Genomic DNA, 12,852 nt, shown 5'->3' with positions numbered 1-12,852 from the left:
ACGCTGGCAGAAGAAAAACGCCAGAGAAGAAAAGAAAGATCAGGGTTAGGGAAGAATAGCAGCAGAACATTCCGGGCTCATATAGGTCTCACCAGCCACATGAGGAGGCATAAAACTCCAGTGCAAAGCCCTCAGCCCCCTGGATTAGAAAGTGGTCATCATCGAACCACGATGGACGAGCTATACTTTGAAGCTGTAGGCTCTAGACCTAGATATAGTCATTCTCCAGCCAGATTTACATTTTTTTTTACTTTAAAAAATTACAACGGTCAAACTAGAGTTTTCCCCGTGTGGCCAACGCGCTAGTAATTCTTTTCTCGGCACTATACATGCACTGTTACTTTTCTAGAAAAATCGTTAGAGCCGTTTTTGAGATCAGATGTCCGCCCGCAGTCCAGGTCCCACGAATAAGTGACTTGAATAGATGTATTGTAAAAAAAGGAACTTTTATTTTAAGATTTTTTTTTATTTGGTCATGTATCAGCTTTCTGAGCTTGCGAGTGTTTTGCATTATATCACAACACACACACACTCACAAACTCTCGAGCCATCATATTACCTCTGTGATTAATTCACACTGTGACACCGCACAGGCTGTAAGTACTCTGTACTCTAGCGGGCAAGATCAATACGAGTGAGCACACCTGCGGGTGTCACGTGACCTTAACAGCTCATCCACTATGTGTGTAGTGTGTTGTCTCCCTCGTAGATCTGTACATGCCGAATCACACCCTGAAAAGATTCCGCCTCCATTTACTATCCCAAATTTCATTACTTTTACCCCCACCCCGACCCCCCCCCCCTTTTGGTTATCCTACAGAGTATAACTGTATAATCTATAATTCTAGTGTCCCAGTGATAACATTCAATATCGTAAGCCACAACCTAGGCTGTCCTCTCCTCTCTCCTATGTATGTGTGTTTGTGTGTCGTTGTGTACATATGTAAGAGATGAGTAAGTGTCCAACTTGTACATAAACACGCCCTTTCGTGTCTGATCTAAAGTGATTGTTTTCTGTATGATTTATTGAGAAATTGATTTTTGAAACTTTGTTGTTTTTTTTCCCCCTGCGGTAGGATGACGACCTTTCAAACTGGTGTGTATCAGATGTGTTGCGTTTATGACATTCTGTTGAGTCTCTAGCGTGTTGAGTCTCTACCGTTTTAAGTCTGTAGCGTGTTATATTTCTCTTTTGGATTTAATTTTTTTTTCTGCTTGTGCTTGTTCAGTTAAAGGTGGACATATGTTGACTTACGAGGTAGACACACATTGACTGATGAGATAGACACACATTGACTGATGAGATAGACACACATTGACACATTGACTGACGAGATAGACACACATTGACACATTGACTAATGAGATAGACACACATTGACACATTGACTGACGAGATAGACACACATTGACTGACGAGATATACACACATTGACTGACGACTTAGACATACATTGACTGATAACTTAAACACACATTGAATGACGAGGCAGATACACGTGTGAGTGCACCTTCACTTTGCATTAAATTCACGCCATTAGTTTCTCACATATTACACCGGGCTAACGAAAACATTGTCAACAGACAAAAGCAGTCGTCGAATCAAATAAATAGGTTGTATTCATTTTCTTTGGAATGTTGAGTTTCTAGATTTAGTGTTAAAAAAAAAAAGTAGGGCGTGGTCTACTTACTTCCGGTTGTTTCAAACTGTCTTTTCTTTAGTGGTGATTTACTGCTACCTGTTTGACTAACGTACCACGTGACCAGTATTACGGAACAGATTTTTATGACCTGAATGTTTATACAGAGCACGACCAAATATTGTAGCCAGAGTAGAGAGAGGTATTACAGACTTAACGTTGTGAAAGCATCGCTCTCGTCAAGACATAATGTTAACTTGGGCTCTTTATAATTATATAACATTTAATATCGTTATTATATACAGAGGGGGCTCGGTGGCTGAGGGGTGAAAAGGCTTGGCTTCCGAACCTGGGATAATGGGTTTCGAATCTCTGTGAAGACTGGTATTTCAATTTCGGGATTTGCAGGGCGCCTTTGAATCCACCCAACTCTAATGAGAACCTTAGTTGGAGAAAGTAACCGTGGTCGTTGTGCTAGCCACATGAAACCCTCGTTAAGCGTGGGCCACAGAAACAGATGCCTTAAACATCATCTGCCCTATAAATCGCAAGACCTGAAAGGGGAACTTTACTTTTATTATATAGAGTGATAGTATTATACGTTTAAACTTTTATTATATAGAGTGATATTATTATACGTTTAAACTTTTATTATATAGAGTGATATTATTATACGTTTCTTTAATGAATAGGCTGAATACATTGGCCCGATAATTGTCTAGTCATTCTGTGGTTATTGTTGACCACCAACGGCTATGGTGTGTCTCATAGAAATGAGTTGAGAGCCTGGTTATTAGCTTATTGCCTATTGGTTGGAACGATGTCGCCCACACAGCGGCTCTCCCCCCCCCCCCCCACACCGACACCAATCTCTACGCAGCTGATGTGTCCGAAGAACGGCAAGTGCCGATACAGTTTGGAGTCAGCGGCATCGTAGGCTCTGCCAGGGTGTTGCTTGTGCTGCAAGCTACTAAGGGTCAGTGGCTCCTAATTTTTCCCCAGGGTTGACTCAAGCCTTTCCCATGTTTGGGTTCAGCCGCAAGGCAGCAGAGGTTTGGATTCAGTTTTCCTTCTCCAGCCAATGTTAACGAACCCCTCTTTCTCGAACGTATGACGTATTATAAACAACAATTACTAAACAAAACAAAAAAAAAAACAACAATAAAAACAAATAACATACAAACAAAATCTAGATAGAAAGAAAAATATGAAATCAAATGTTGTAACTTGACTTTGAAAATATGTTGTTGTTTTTTTTATCCTATTCACTTTAATTTCAGTATTATCTTTTTACCCCCTGAGATGGTGACCACAGAAGAAGTGTTTAACTTCTCTCAATCAGACGTCATCCACATTTCATGTCTATATACACATCTTTTTGTTTCCCTCTTCGTGGCTTGTTTAATACGTTTATTGGGGCAAATGTGTGTGTATATGTGTGCGTAGATTATGAATCATGAGAATTATCTTTGCATGATTTATTTTCAACTCTGTGTCTTTACATTACCAGCTGTGGACGTAATCTGTTCACTGTTAGACTTATTCGATTTTCCAAAATTGCTATCTACATTTATACGTTGTTCTTCTTTTACTGGTAGTTCTAAAGAATTATGTTTACTGGTAGAGACCAAGTAATGTAGTCACGTTCCTAAATAGATATTTTAAATCATTAATTAGTAAACAACCTGGTTCTGGAACCTGCATTCATTACATAAGTATAGATGAAAACAATAAATAATTGAACGTTCACTGTAAATAGTTTTGTTTAACGTTTTGGATGTTCCTTTTGAATTATGAATAATAAATAATTGAAGCTTATATATAGCGCTACTTTCATGCTTCTAGCATGCTCAGAGCGCTATGGTCCAATCTCATTTGTGGACCAGTTGGGGGTGGGGTATCTGGGAGAAGGTTTTCCGTGCTGCCTTTAGGTGCTCAATAAACACAACTCTGTTCGAGTCGGGTGTCGAACTTTGAGTCGGGTGTCGAACCTCGAGCCCCCTTCATAGGTAGCCAAGCCACGTTCAAGCGTACTTAGCCTCTCGACCACGCTTCCCATGATGATCATATTCTAGGATCTAGCCAGAACTCCCGCTTGACGGTTAGAGGTGACGGCTGGGCTTTTTTTCGAACCAGGGACAGTCCAGACGACAGTCCAGTACGACAGTCCAGACCACAGTCCAGACGACAGTCCAGTACGACAGTCCAGACCACAGTCCAGACCACAGTCCAGACCACAGTCCAGACGACAGTCCAGACCACAGTCAAACCGACAGTCCAGACCACAGTCCAGTACGACAGTCCAGTACGACAGTCCAGTACGACAGTCCAGTACGACAGTCCAGACGACAGTCCAGACCACAGTCCCAGACGACAGTCCAGACGACAGTCCAGACGACATTCCAGTACGACAGTCCAGACCACAGTCCAGACCACAGTCCAGACGACATTCCAGTACGACAGTCCAGTACGACAGTCCAGACCACAGTCCAGACCACAGTCCAGACGACAGTCCAGACGACAGTCCAGTACGACAGTCCAGACGACAGTCCAGACCACAGTCCAGACGACAGTCCAGACCACAGTCCAGTACGACAGTCCAGTACGACAGTCCAGACCACAGTCCAGTACGACAGTCCAGAGCACATTTTTAATACTGTCTCGTTAACTGTTATCGCTGTATTTCTTAAAACTGTTCATGTTGTCTGAATGTGTGTGAATGTGTGTGTTTGTTTTGGTTGTGTTTTTACTGTTGATGCTGTTGAATAGAAATGCGAGTAAGTCTACACAATGACTACCACATTTACTTTTCACGTCAGAGTACGTCAGTGTGTATTAGCAAGGTGTGCATCAGATAAAATTCATTACCTCTAAAAGAAGAGTGTCAAATGAACATTTCGTTTGGTGTTCTAATCAATTGTATTCACTGTTTTCATTCATTAAGGAAAAGGCAATAGCATAGCAATAGCGACACAAATTAGACAATTCATTAACGACTTAACGAACTGAAAACCTTGAACACTGATGACGCTGAACCAATAGTGAACTGTGACCTTTGTGACGTATGTGTACATTAAATTAAGCGCGTCAGCTTCAAGGGAGAGAAGTTGTCTCTGCTAATCTTATTTAAGAACATTAGTTCTCTCCCCTGGAACTCTTTTTTTTTTTTTTCTATTTTTATTTTAAGCTCTCGCTGTTGGGTGAAGTTTTAACCTTATCTAGCTAAGTGGCTTTTCTTAAATGTAATCAATCAATTCAGGTTCCGGTTCCAGCAGTTGATTCTCCGTGTCTCGAATTGTTTCTGACCCCAGATGTTCTAACATTTAGCTAGTTTCTTGAACCACAGAGGTGGCCTATAAAAAAGACTTTTCATTTGTTACAAATAACAATTTCTAATATGTACAATATTTAAAACGTACTGATTTTGTTATGTATATTCGTTACAACATATAACAACAGATCATCACTGAGGATTTCATCAGCGCAACGTTGTCAAAGTAGTTTTTTTTTTAAAGTTATTTCATATTATAGGATGAAGAGGCCTGCACAACTTTTCATTTCCTGTAAAATAAGAAATAAATTTGGCATTTGATTTATATGTGTACTTTAAAAGAGCATTAATTCATCTCTTATGTTTGCGCTTTATATGAAGTGCAAATGATAACGCGACCTGGAAAGGCTGGACGCAGTCCATGTCTGATCATGTCCATAAAATGATGTGGGTCGGAGTTGAAGTTTAGATATTTTTATGATACAGGGGTGGATTTTAAATAATTTTTATAGCACAAATGAGATAGACTGAACATGATTGTGATCATGTAATGATATAAGAACCTTATTCCACATACTGCCTACTTTATAAATGTCATCATATGTATGGCATGTTTTTTTTTTTTTATTATACTTTAAATAAAGTAAAAACAGAAGTCTTACGATTGAGATTAAAGTCCTCTTTCTATCAGTACACTCTAAGCTACTAGTAAATAATTATTTCGTTTTTTTACCACTGTAACCAACTAACTATTAGGGAACTAGTGTAGATTCTTTTTCAATTTTCATGAAATATATATATATATATATATCGTTTTTCAACGGTTCTCAACAAATCTGCAAAGATGATGCCGCTTCACGTCTGCATGTAATCCATTTATCTCTCCCTGTCTCCTCTTCGCTTTTTAATCCCGTCTTCGTACTGAGTCGTGTAGGAATGTTATTTGAAAGTTTGTTCTGTGATTTAAATGTACAAATTATATTATGCGAGTGTCGTCTGCTGATCAAAATGCCCAACAGTAAAATAGTTCCCCTTTCAGACCTTGCGATCTATAGGGCTGACAAAGTATAAAAGAGATAGATCATTTAATATATACATTTTCAACAATTGCGTATTTTAACCCTTTAAGTGCTGATTTGTTTTACAACGAGTGCACACAAACTGGAATTACAATTATGATGTTTAGAGGCTTAACTACCACACGCTTTTTAAGGGTTAAAGGTCAATGTCAAGGACGCTAAACTGAGCTTTACGTCTGCCAACTAAATGCAAACAAATTTGAGCTCTACTTTGTACAGTATGTCAATGCGTGCACTACGTACCCAAATATCCTTCCTAATCTCTAGTTCGTGACCTCTTGTTTTTTAAAATAGGTTTATGGTCAAGGAGTAACATTCATCGATCTACTCTTGGTGAAATTATTTTGTGCTGCAAACGGAAATGGCAGCTATAAAGTGCACAGCCAATTGTCAATACCTTTTAATAATCATAACTTATCAACACTTCCTGAATTGTGTACGCCGGATACACAAAATAGCAAGCCATTTATATTACTTCCATCTAGTATACAAATCTCCAATAGTGCTGATTTCGGTATTAAATTTGTATATGTATAAAGTGAAAAGGGCTTACAGTATAAACAGAATTTAATTACCAAACAATGACACAAATAACTAAGGAGAGTCTAGAGAGATAAGATATCTCACACACACACACGCACACACGAACGCACAACCACGTTAAAAAAATAAACAACTTGTGTTAGACGTTGGGTCCTAGTGTGTACTTAAGTAGGCTTGTCACGCTGCACAAGTTCCAGGCGACGACCTCTGTAGTGCCTCATTTTGGGAGAGATATCTCAGAAAGTAAAAAAAAAAAAAAATTCTACCCAAGCGAGAGTTGAGGGTCAGATAAATATCAATTGACCTTAGTGTCTTTTTCCTAATTGTACATATGTCAAGTTGAAAAACTCTACTTTAATGTTGTCCTCATGTAGTTTTCCTGTGTAGTTTACTTAATGAAATCGACCAAATTCTTTGCAATATAACTAACTACAAAGCTAGCCAATAGGGTCGTGTTTGGTCTGATGGAGGAACTATAAAGCTATATTTTATATATAAATTGAAAATTATACATTACAACTCGGTCTGCTGTTAAAATTCCCTTTATTTCCTCCCCCCCCCAACTTCTATCAGCTGATACTTCATATAAAGTCCAAGGAAGGCGGGAGTTGGTCTCATACGTAAAGAAAAAAAACGTAGAATTTGTTTTAAGCTAAAAAATCGCAGATTGTAGTAGTACACGAGCGTCGACCTTATGAAGCGAATGTCATGCTTCGACCCAATTAGTTTCTTTTTTTGTGCTCATAACATTGAAAAGTATTATTTAGTAACTTTTTAAACTCTAACATCCTTCGTACAATTATTTCTTATTTACCAATTCATGTACCAGCAATGCAATAAAGAATGTGAGACTAAAACATATATATAGCTTATTTGTTTGAAGTAATTTAGGTGTTGACATTTCCTTTTTGTTTTGCTATTACATTTATCATAAAATATGTAGGTCACAGCTGGGGCTGCGCAGCCACGGAAATTCTGCATTCCTCACTAATCTTCAGACTCGAAGACAAGCCTTATTATTATCATAAACTATTTCTTTCCTAGTAACTTTTTTTATATTTGGTTTTTATATTCCGTAAAGTAGTTCTTTCAAAATTTAGAGTTCATAACTTGTTTTTTAGGTAACGATAAAGTTTATGACAGGTTATGTTTTATTATGTTTTATTTTGAAATCTGCTTCCCTTGACTTTTACAATTACTAAGTGTTGAAAGTTAATAATAAGAATCAGAAGATTAACTCTGCTCTTTCGGTGCCTGGTTGTTCTATTGTTTTATTTTGATTGACTATTTGTATTTTATTGGTGCATGTTTTCAAATTGAAATACAGAAGATTGATCAATGTTTAAATTCGGTCTAATTACTTGAATTTGGTAACTATTATGTTAAGGAAATTATTCCTATTCAAACACCGTGTGACAAAAGCTGAAATCTAATTTGGATATTGTGAATCATGTGACCGCTATCATGAGTTTTACGCACAGGGCAAAGAAGAAACTAATCGGCTCTTTCTCCAAGAGGAAAAAATTCAAATTAACCTCCCTTGACAAGAAAAGCGAGAAGTTTCCTCCCCCTGTGCCCAAGTCACGTCCACCCTTGCCGAATTTCTCCCAGCATGCCTATGAGGAGAAAGGCAAACTGCAGCCAGCGAAGTCTCTTCCTGAATTGTGGGACGAGACTTTCCGTCAAGAACTGTCAGTGCCAGCTCCTCTCTCGGCGTCTTCCGCTTCTTTAAGCTACTCCCTTGACAGCGTTGGGTTCACACAGAGTGTCAATAAAGGATTCGACCCCATGGCACCCATTGATGAGACTCGAGCTCGGTCCGCAAGCCTTGGAGATGTACAGTTTCAATCTGGGCTTTCGTTACGAACATTAAGTCAGAATGAACGCGTCTTTCCCTACGGAGATGCTCATTTACCTCTTAAAGACATTGCAAACTCTCTAGATCAAAAGCAGAGGGAGATGTCTTTAATTCCGATTCACTGTCATAGTAGAAGCTCGATTGAATCAGAGTTCGCAAGGGAGCATCTACTGGAAACAAGCCTTAGAAATTTCGTTGCAGGAAAAACCTCCAAGTTAAAGAAAATCTTTAGGTCTAGGAGTTTTTCCTCGCCCAGTCAAGTTTTCGGAAATTCCCTGAGCAGCCCGACCTCGGATTATTCTGCGACAAGCTCTAATGGCTTCTCAAGCTGTTCTAGCATACCTGAGGTCATCAGCACTGGGCACAATGGCGCAGATTTATCCCCTGACAACGCTGAGAATACTGACCTTGAAAACGTCTTTGAAGATGCCTTTAACGGTTCTTGTTTGAGTGCTAAGGACGATTGTAGTGGGAAATTAACCCCTGAAGAAGAAACATATCAAGCAGCTTTGCGCATTAGTCCTTGTTTTGATGACAACTTGGAGAACCCTTCCGAGCATTCCGACAGCGTAGCTGTTATTATACCAAGAATGGATAACTCGGTTTTGAAGAAAATTCATTATTTCGAAACCATTGGAGATTTCGAACGGCCATACCTGGAGAGAGAATCGTATGTAACTAATAACAGACATAATATCAGTCCGGAGCTCGATACAGCGAACGTTGCGTTTCAGAAAGCCAACTCTTCCAATGACAAGCAAATCAGGCCCAAAGATTTGCCTCATTTGACAACTTCAGCATCAGTCAGGCACCAGAAGACAATGTTCAGGAGTGCTTCTTCTCTCAGCGTTTTCTCTCGGGTTTTTCCAGATCTCAGTTCGGGAACCCCGAGACTTAATTTTAACAAATTCAAACGGTCGCAGTCTATACCTGAGACAAGTGTGCTGTGTAGCTGTGGGCGAGGCTGTGAGACTCGCTGCAGTTTAATGGATGAAGAGGTCGATAACACGCAGGATATCTTTATGGATGCTGCTGACGAATTTGTTGATGGTGACTCTAGTCTTAAGGTAAATATATACACGTTTTTTATGAACTAGATCTACCTACGACCATAAGCATATGGGATGTTTAAGAATGAGACATATTGGATTTGGATATAGCAAACTTATTGATTTTATAGCGAATATTCTTTCAAATCTGTATAGTTATTATTGCCTTTTACCTTCACCTATTCCTTAGTCTGCGGTACCGTTGGGGCACAATGCAAGATTCATCGACCTTCTTCCTCCATTCCTCTCTGTCTTTTGCCTTAGTTAGAACCTCTTTCAATGGCTGGCCCATCCATTCTATTATGTTGTCCTCCCATCGCTTTCTCTGTCTGCCTCTTCTTCTTCATTTTCCTGGTACTGTTCCCTAAAATAAGGTCTTTGCGAGCCCCTAAGATCTTGTAATATGTCCATAGATTTTTAGCTTGCGTTTTTTTACGATAGTTAGCAGGTCATCATGGGGTGACCTGTATAGTTATAACATAAGTAAAGTATTGATTTTATACGTACAACCATACAAGTATCTAGTCAATGGACAACCTAATCTAAAAGTTGCTGTGAACTTGTTTGTAGCTGACAAGCTTGAGTGATGTCCTTAATGTCCACTTGTTTTGATTTTCTGTCAGAACTTTTCACAAAATCAATACATCAATTTAAGTTTTGTTTTAACAAATTACTTTTCCTCTGTTTTGTAATCATTATTTATCATAGCTCTCTCTCTCTCTCTCTCCCTCTGTCTCACTCTCTCTGTCTCTCTCTCTGTCGTTCTGTCTATCTCTCTCTGTCCCTCTCTCACACTATCTCTTCAATTTTCATTATTTCTCCGTCTCTCTCACTCTCTCTCTCTGTCTCTCTCTTCAATTTACATTGTTTCCCCGTCCATTTTACTCTCTCTTGGTCTCTTTTACATCCTCTAGCTTTCTATTTCTCTTTAACTCTTTTTGTTTCACGTTCTCTTTAACTCTTTCTCAGTTTTTCTTTCTCCATTTATTTCTCCCTCACTAAAACTCACTTTTTCTATTGCTATTTTTTCTTTAACCCCCCCCCCTACTCTCTCTCTCTTTCAGTCTTTTTATCTCCAATCCCACTCTCCCTCACTTTCTCCCCCTCTATCTCCCTCTCTCTCTCTCCCTCTCTCTCTCCATCTCTCCCTCCCTCTTTCTCTCTCTCCCTCTCTTTCCATCTCCCTTTCTCTCTCTCCCTCTCTCTCTCTCCCTCTCCATCTCTCCCTCCCTCTTTCTCTCTCTCCCTCTCTTTCCATCTCCCTCTCTCGCCCTCTTTCTTCCCCGTCCTCTCTTCCTCCCCCTCTCTCCCTTCCTCTTTCTCTCTTTCCCCCTCTCTCTCCCTCTCTCTCTCTCTCTTTCCCTCCCTCTCTCTCCCTCTCTCTTTCCCTCCCTCTCTCTCTCTCCCTCTCTTCTTCTCTCCCTCTCTCTCTCCCTCTCTCTCTCCCTCTCTCTCTCTCTCCCTCTCTCTCTCTCTCCTTCTCTCCCACTTTCTCTTTCTTTTTCTCACAATGATTTTCCTTTAATTTTCTTTAATTTTTTTTCTCTTCTTAATTTCAGGTTTGTGTTTAATGTATTTTCCGCTTCATTTAAATTAATAACAATAAATCTTTGTTTAGGTATGATACTAGCCAGGAAAACCAGTGACTTGGCAGAATTTAGGTCATTGGTTAATATGCATGACTAAATGCATGACGCGTAGGACGTAATCATCTTTTTTTTTTAGTAACGTCTGTATTATATAAGATAAGATAAGAAGATCCCTTACATTTGTATTATATGCTCTACGTCTTTCTTCCCTCTGACATAAAGTCAAATAGGTCAATGTATTTATTTATTCCTGGCTAAAGTAGATTAAGTCCAACACGCCGGATGCAGGAGATATAAAATAGCTCAATGAAGTTGTTTTAATATTCATAATTTAATGGCAGATTTACACATTTAGTAGTTCTCAAACTTTCCAAAGCCTTAACGCTTAATGAATGCCGAGTGCTAATAACAGGTATTGTTGTAATGGTACATTGTAATTTATGTACTGTCAAACTGGTTCTTCTTCTTCGTTGTCAATGTCCATAGAGTTGATCGGAATACTCTAGAACATGGACCTGTGTGAGCTGCTTATTGTCTCCAAGAGAGATCCAAGCTGATGTAGTTTGTTACATTTCTGTTACCAACAGCTCGTGTCCCAGCACCATTGGGATAGAATAGCATTATTCATTATCACAACGTCCATATCCAAACAGGAAATTGTTAGCTTTCACTTTGCATTTTAGTAACATTCTATCACCAGAAAATGATACGCTGATGTCAATAATTACTTAATGTGTTACATCTTGATATTAAATTCGGCTATTATGAAAACTCTTTCAGCGGGTATTCCCGCACTCAAGTGTTTTTTTTAAATTAGTGAATAGTGGAATTCACATGAATATTTAGCACTGTCCAATGAAATTTGATGGGATGTTGTAGACAAACTTGACTGTGCAAGCTCACCAGAAGACTTCTAGCAATGTTGAAGGATTACTAAGAAATATATAGAATTAAAAAAAATTATAGGGTAACATCATAAAGGATGATTTGATTTTAAAAGACTTTTTTATGTTTTTTGTTTGAAAGTTTTTTATTTTTAATAGAATTATGTCTACGAAGTATGTCTCAATAATTGGAAAGTACGTTGTCGTTCTTAGTTGATATCAAAGTATAAGAAAAATAAGTGGGAAAAAAATAATTGAAATATTGATAGTTAAAATATATTCATTACAATGATGAAATTTTAATTTGAATATTGTTTATTAAAATGTATTCATTACAAAACATGAAATTTCATGACTGGAAAGTCCCCGAGTTAACACGCATAGTGTTTACATTCATATTTTGAAATTGAAAATTTATTTTAGAGTGCTTTAAATGTGTCAATCTAGGTAAACACCTAAATGCTACATTTTATAAAGTATTAAAACAACATTTGGCTTAGGGAATCGACGCCTTCTTCAGACATCTTGATCATATCTGGACACAGATATATCATATAGTCATCTTAGCACAGCGAAAGGTCTATAGCCTTGTATTTAACCTTTAGATTCCTTCACTCGCTATGCTCTATACCTTATACTTCTAGTCAGTGCTTTTTTTTCTGTAAAAACAAAAATAGGTGACGGTACTCATTGATGCATTGTCTAACTTTTAACTGTTAATACATTAATAATAAACGTTAAAATACAAGAAAAGTTTTACTTTTTCCCCCACATTGAAAAGGGTGCCGGTACGCCGTACCGGTGCGTATCGTCACCAAAAAAAAAAAGCACTGCTTTTAGTAGACTAAAGCTAAACGTGATGCCCGAGACATAAAATGGCGAACAAGAACCTGCAGATTTATGTAGTCAGTATCTGCTACGGATAAAGAAATGAGTTAG

The 12,852-nt window shown here is 38.4% G+C and overlaps 1 protein-coding gene across 7 annotated transcripts in view; it reads left to right on the top strand.

Annotated features, from left to right (window-relative positions):
- LOC106056078 (pleckstrin homology domain-containing family G member 5-like) overlaps window positions 1–12,852 on the top strand; it is a 290,847-nt gene that overhangs the window by 118,108 nt on the left and 159,887 nt on the right. For 4 of the 7 annotated variants that reach the window (XM_056008792.1, XM_056008791.1, XM_056008789.1 and 1 more), the window contains exon 2: window positions 7,861–9,458. The exons of the other annotated variants lie outside the window; for them this stretch is intronic. In XM_056008792.1, coding sequence (XP_055864767.1) covers window positions 7,998–9,458 — 1,461 coding nt within the window. In that variant the 5' untranslated portion in view covers window positions 7,861–7,997. The remainder of the gene's footprint in view (window positions 1–7,860; window positions 9,459–12,852) is intronic. 7 annotated transcript variants of the gene reach the window in all.

Source organism: Biomphalaria glabrata, chromosome 13 (genome assembly GCF_947242115.1).
Source record: "Biomphalaria glabrata chromosome 13, xgBioGlab47.1, whole genome shotgun sequence".
NCBI lineage: Eukaryota > Metazoa > Mollusca > Gastropoda > Planorbidae > Biomphalaria > Biomphalaria glabrata.
This window is presented reverse-complemented; position numbering and strand designations above follow the sequence as displayed.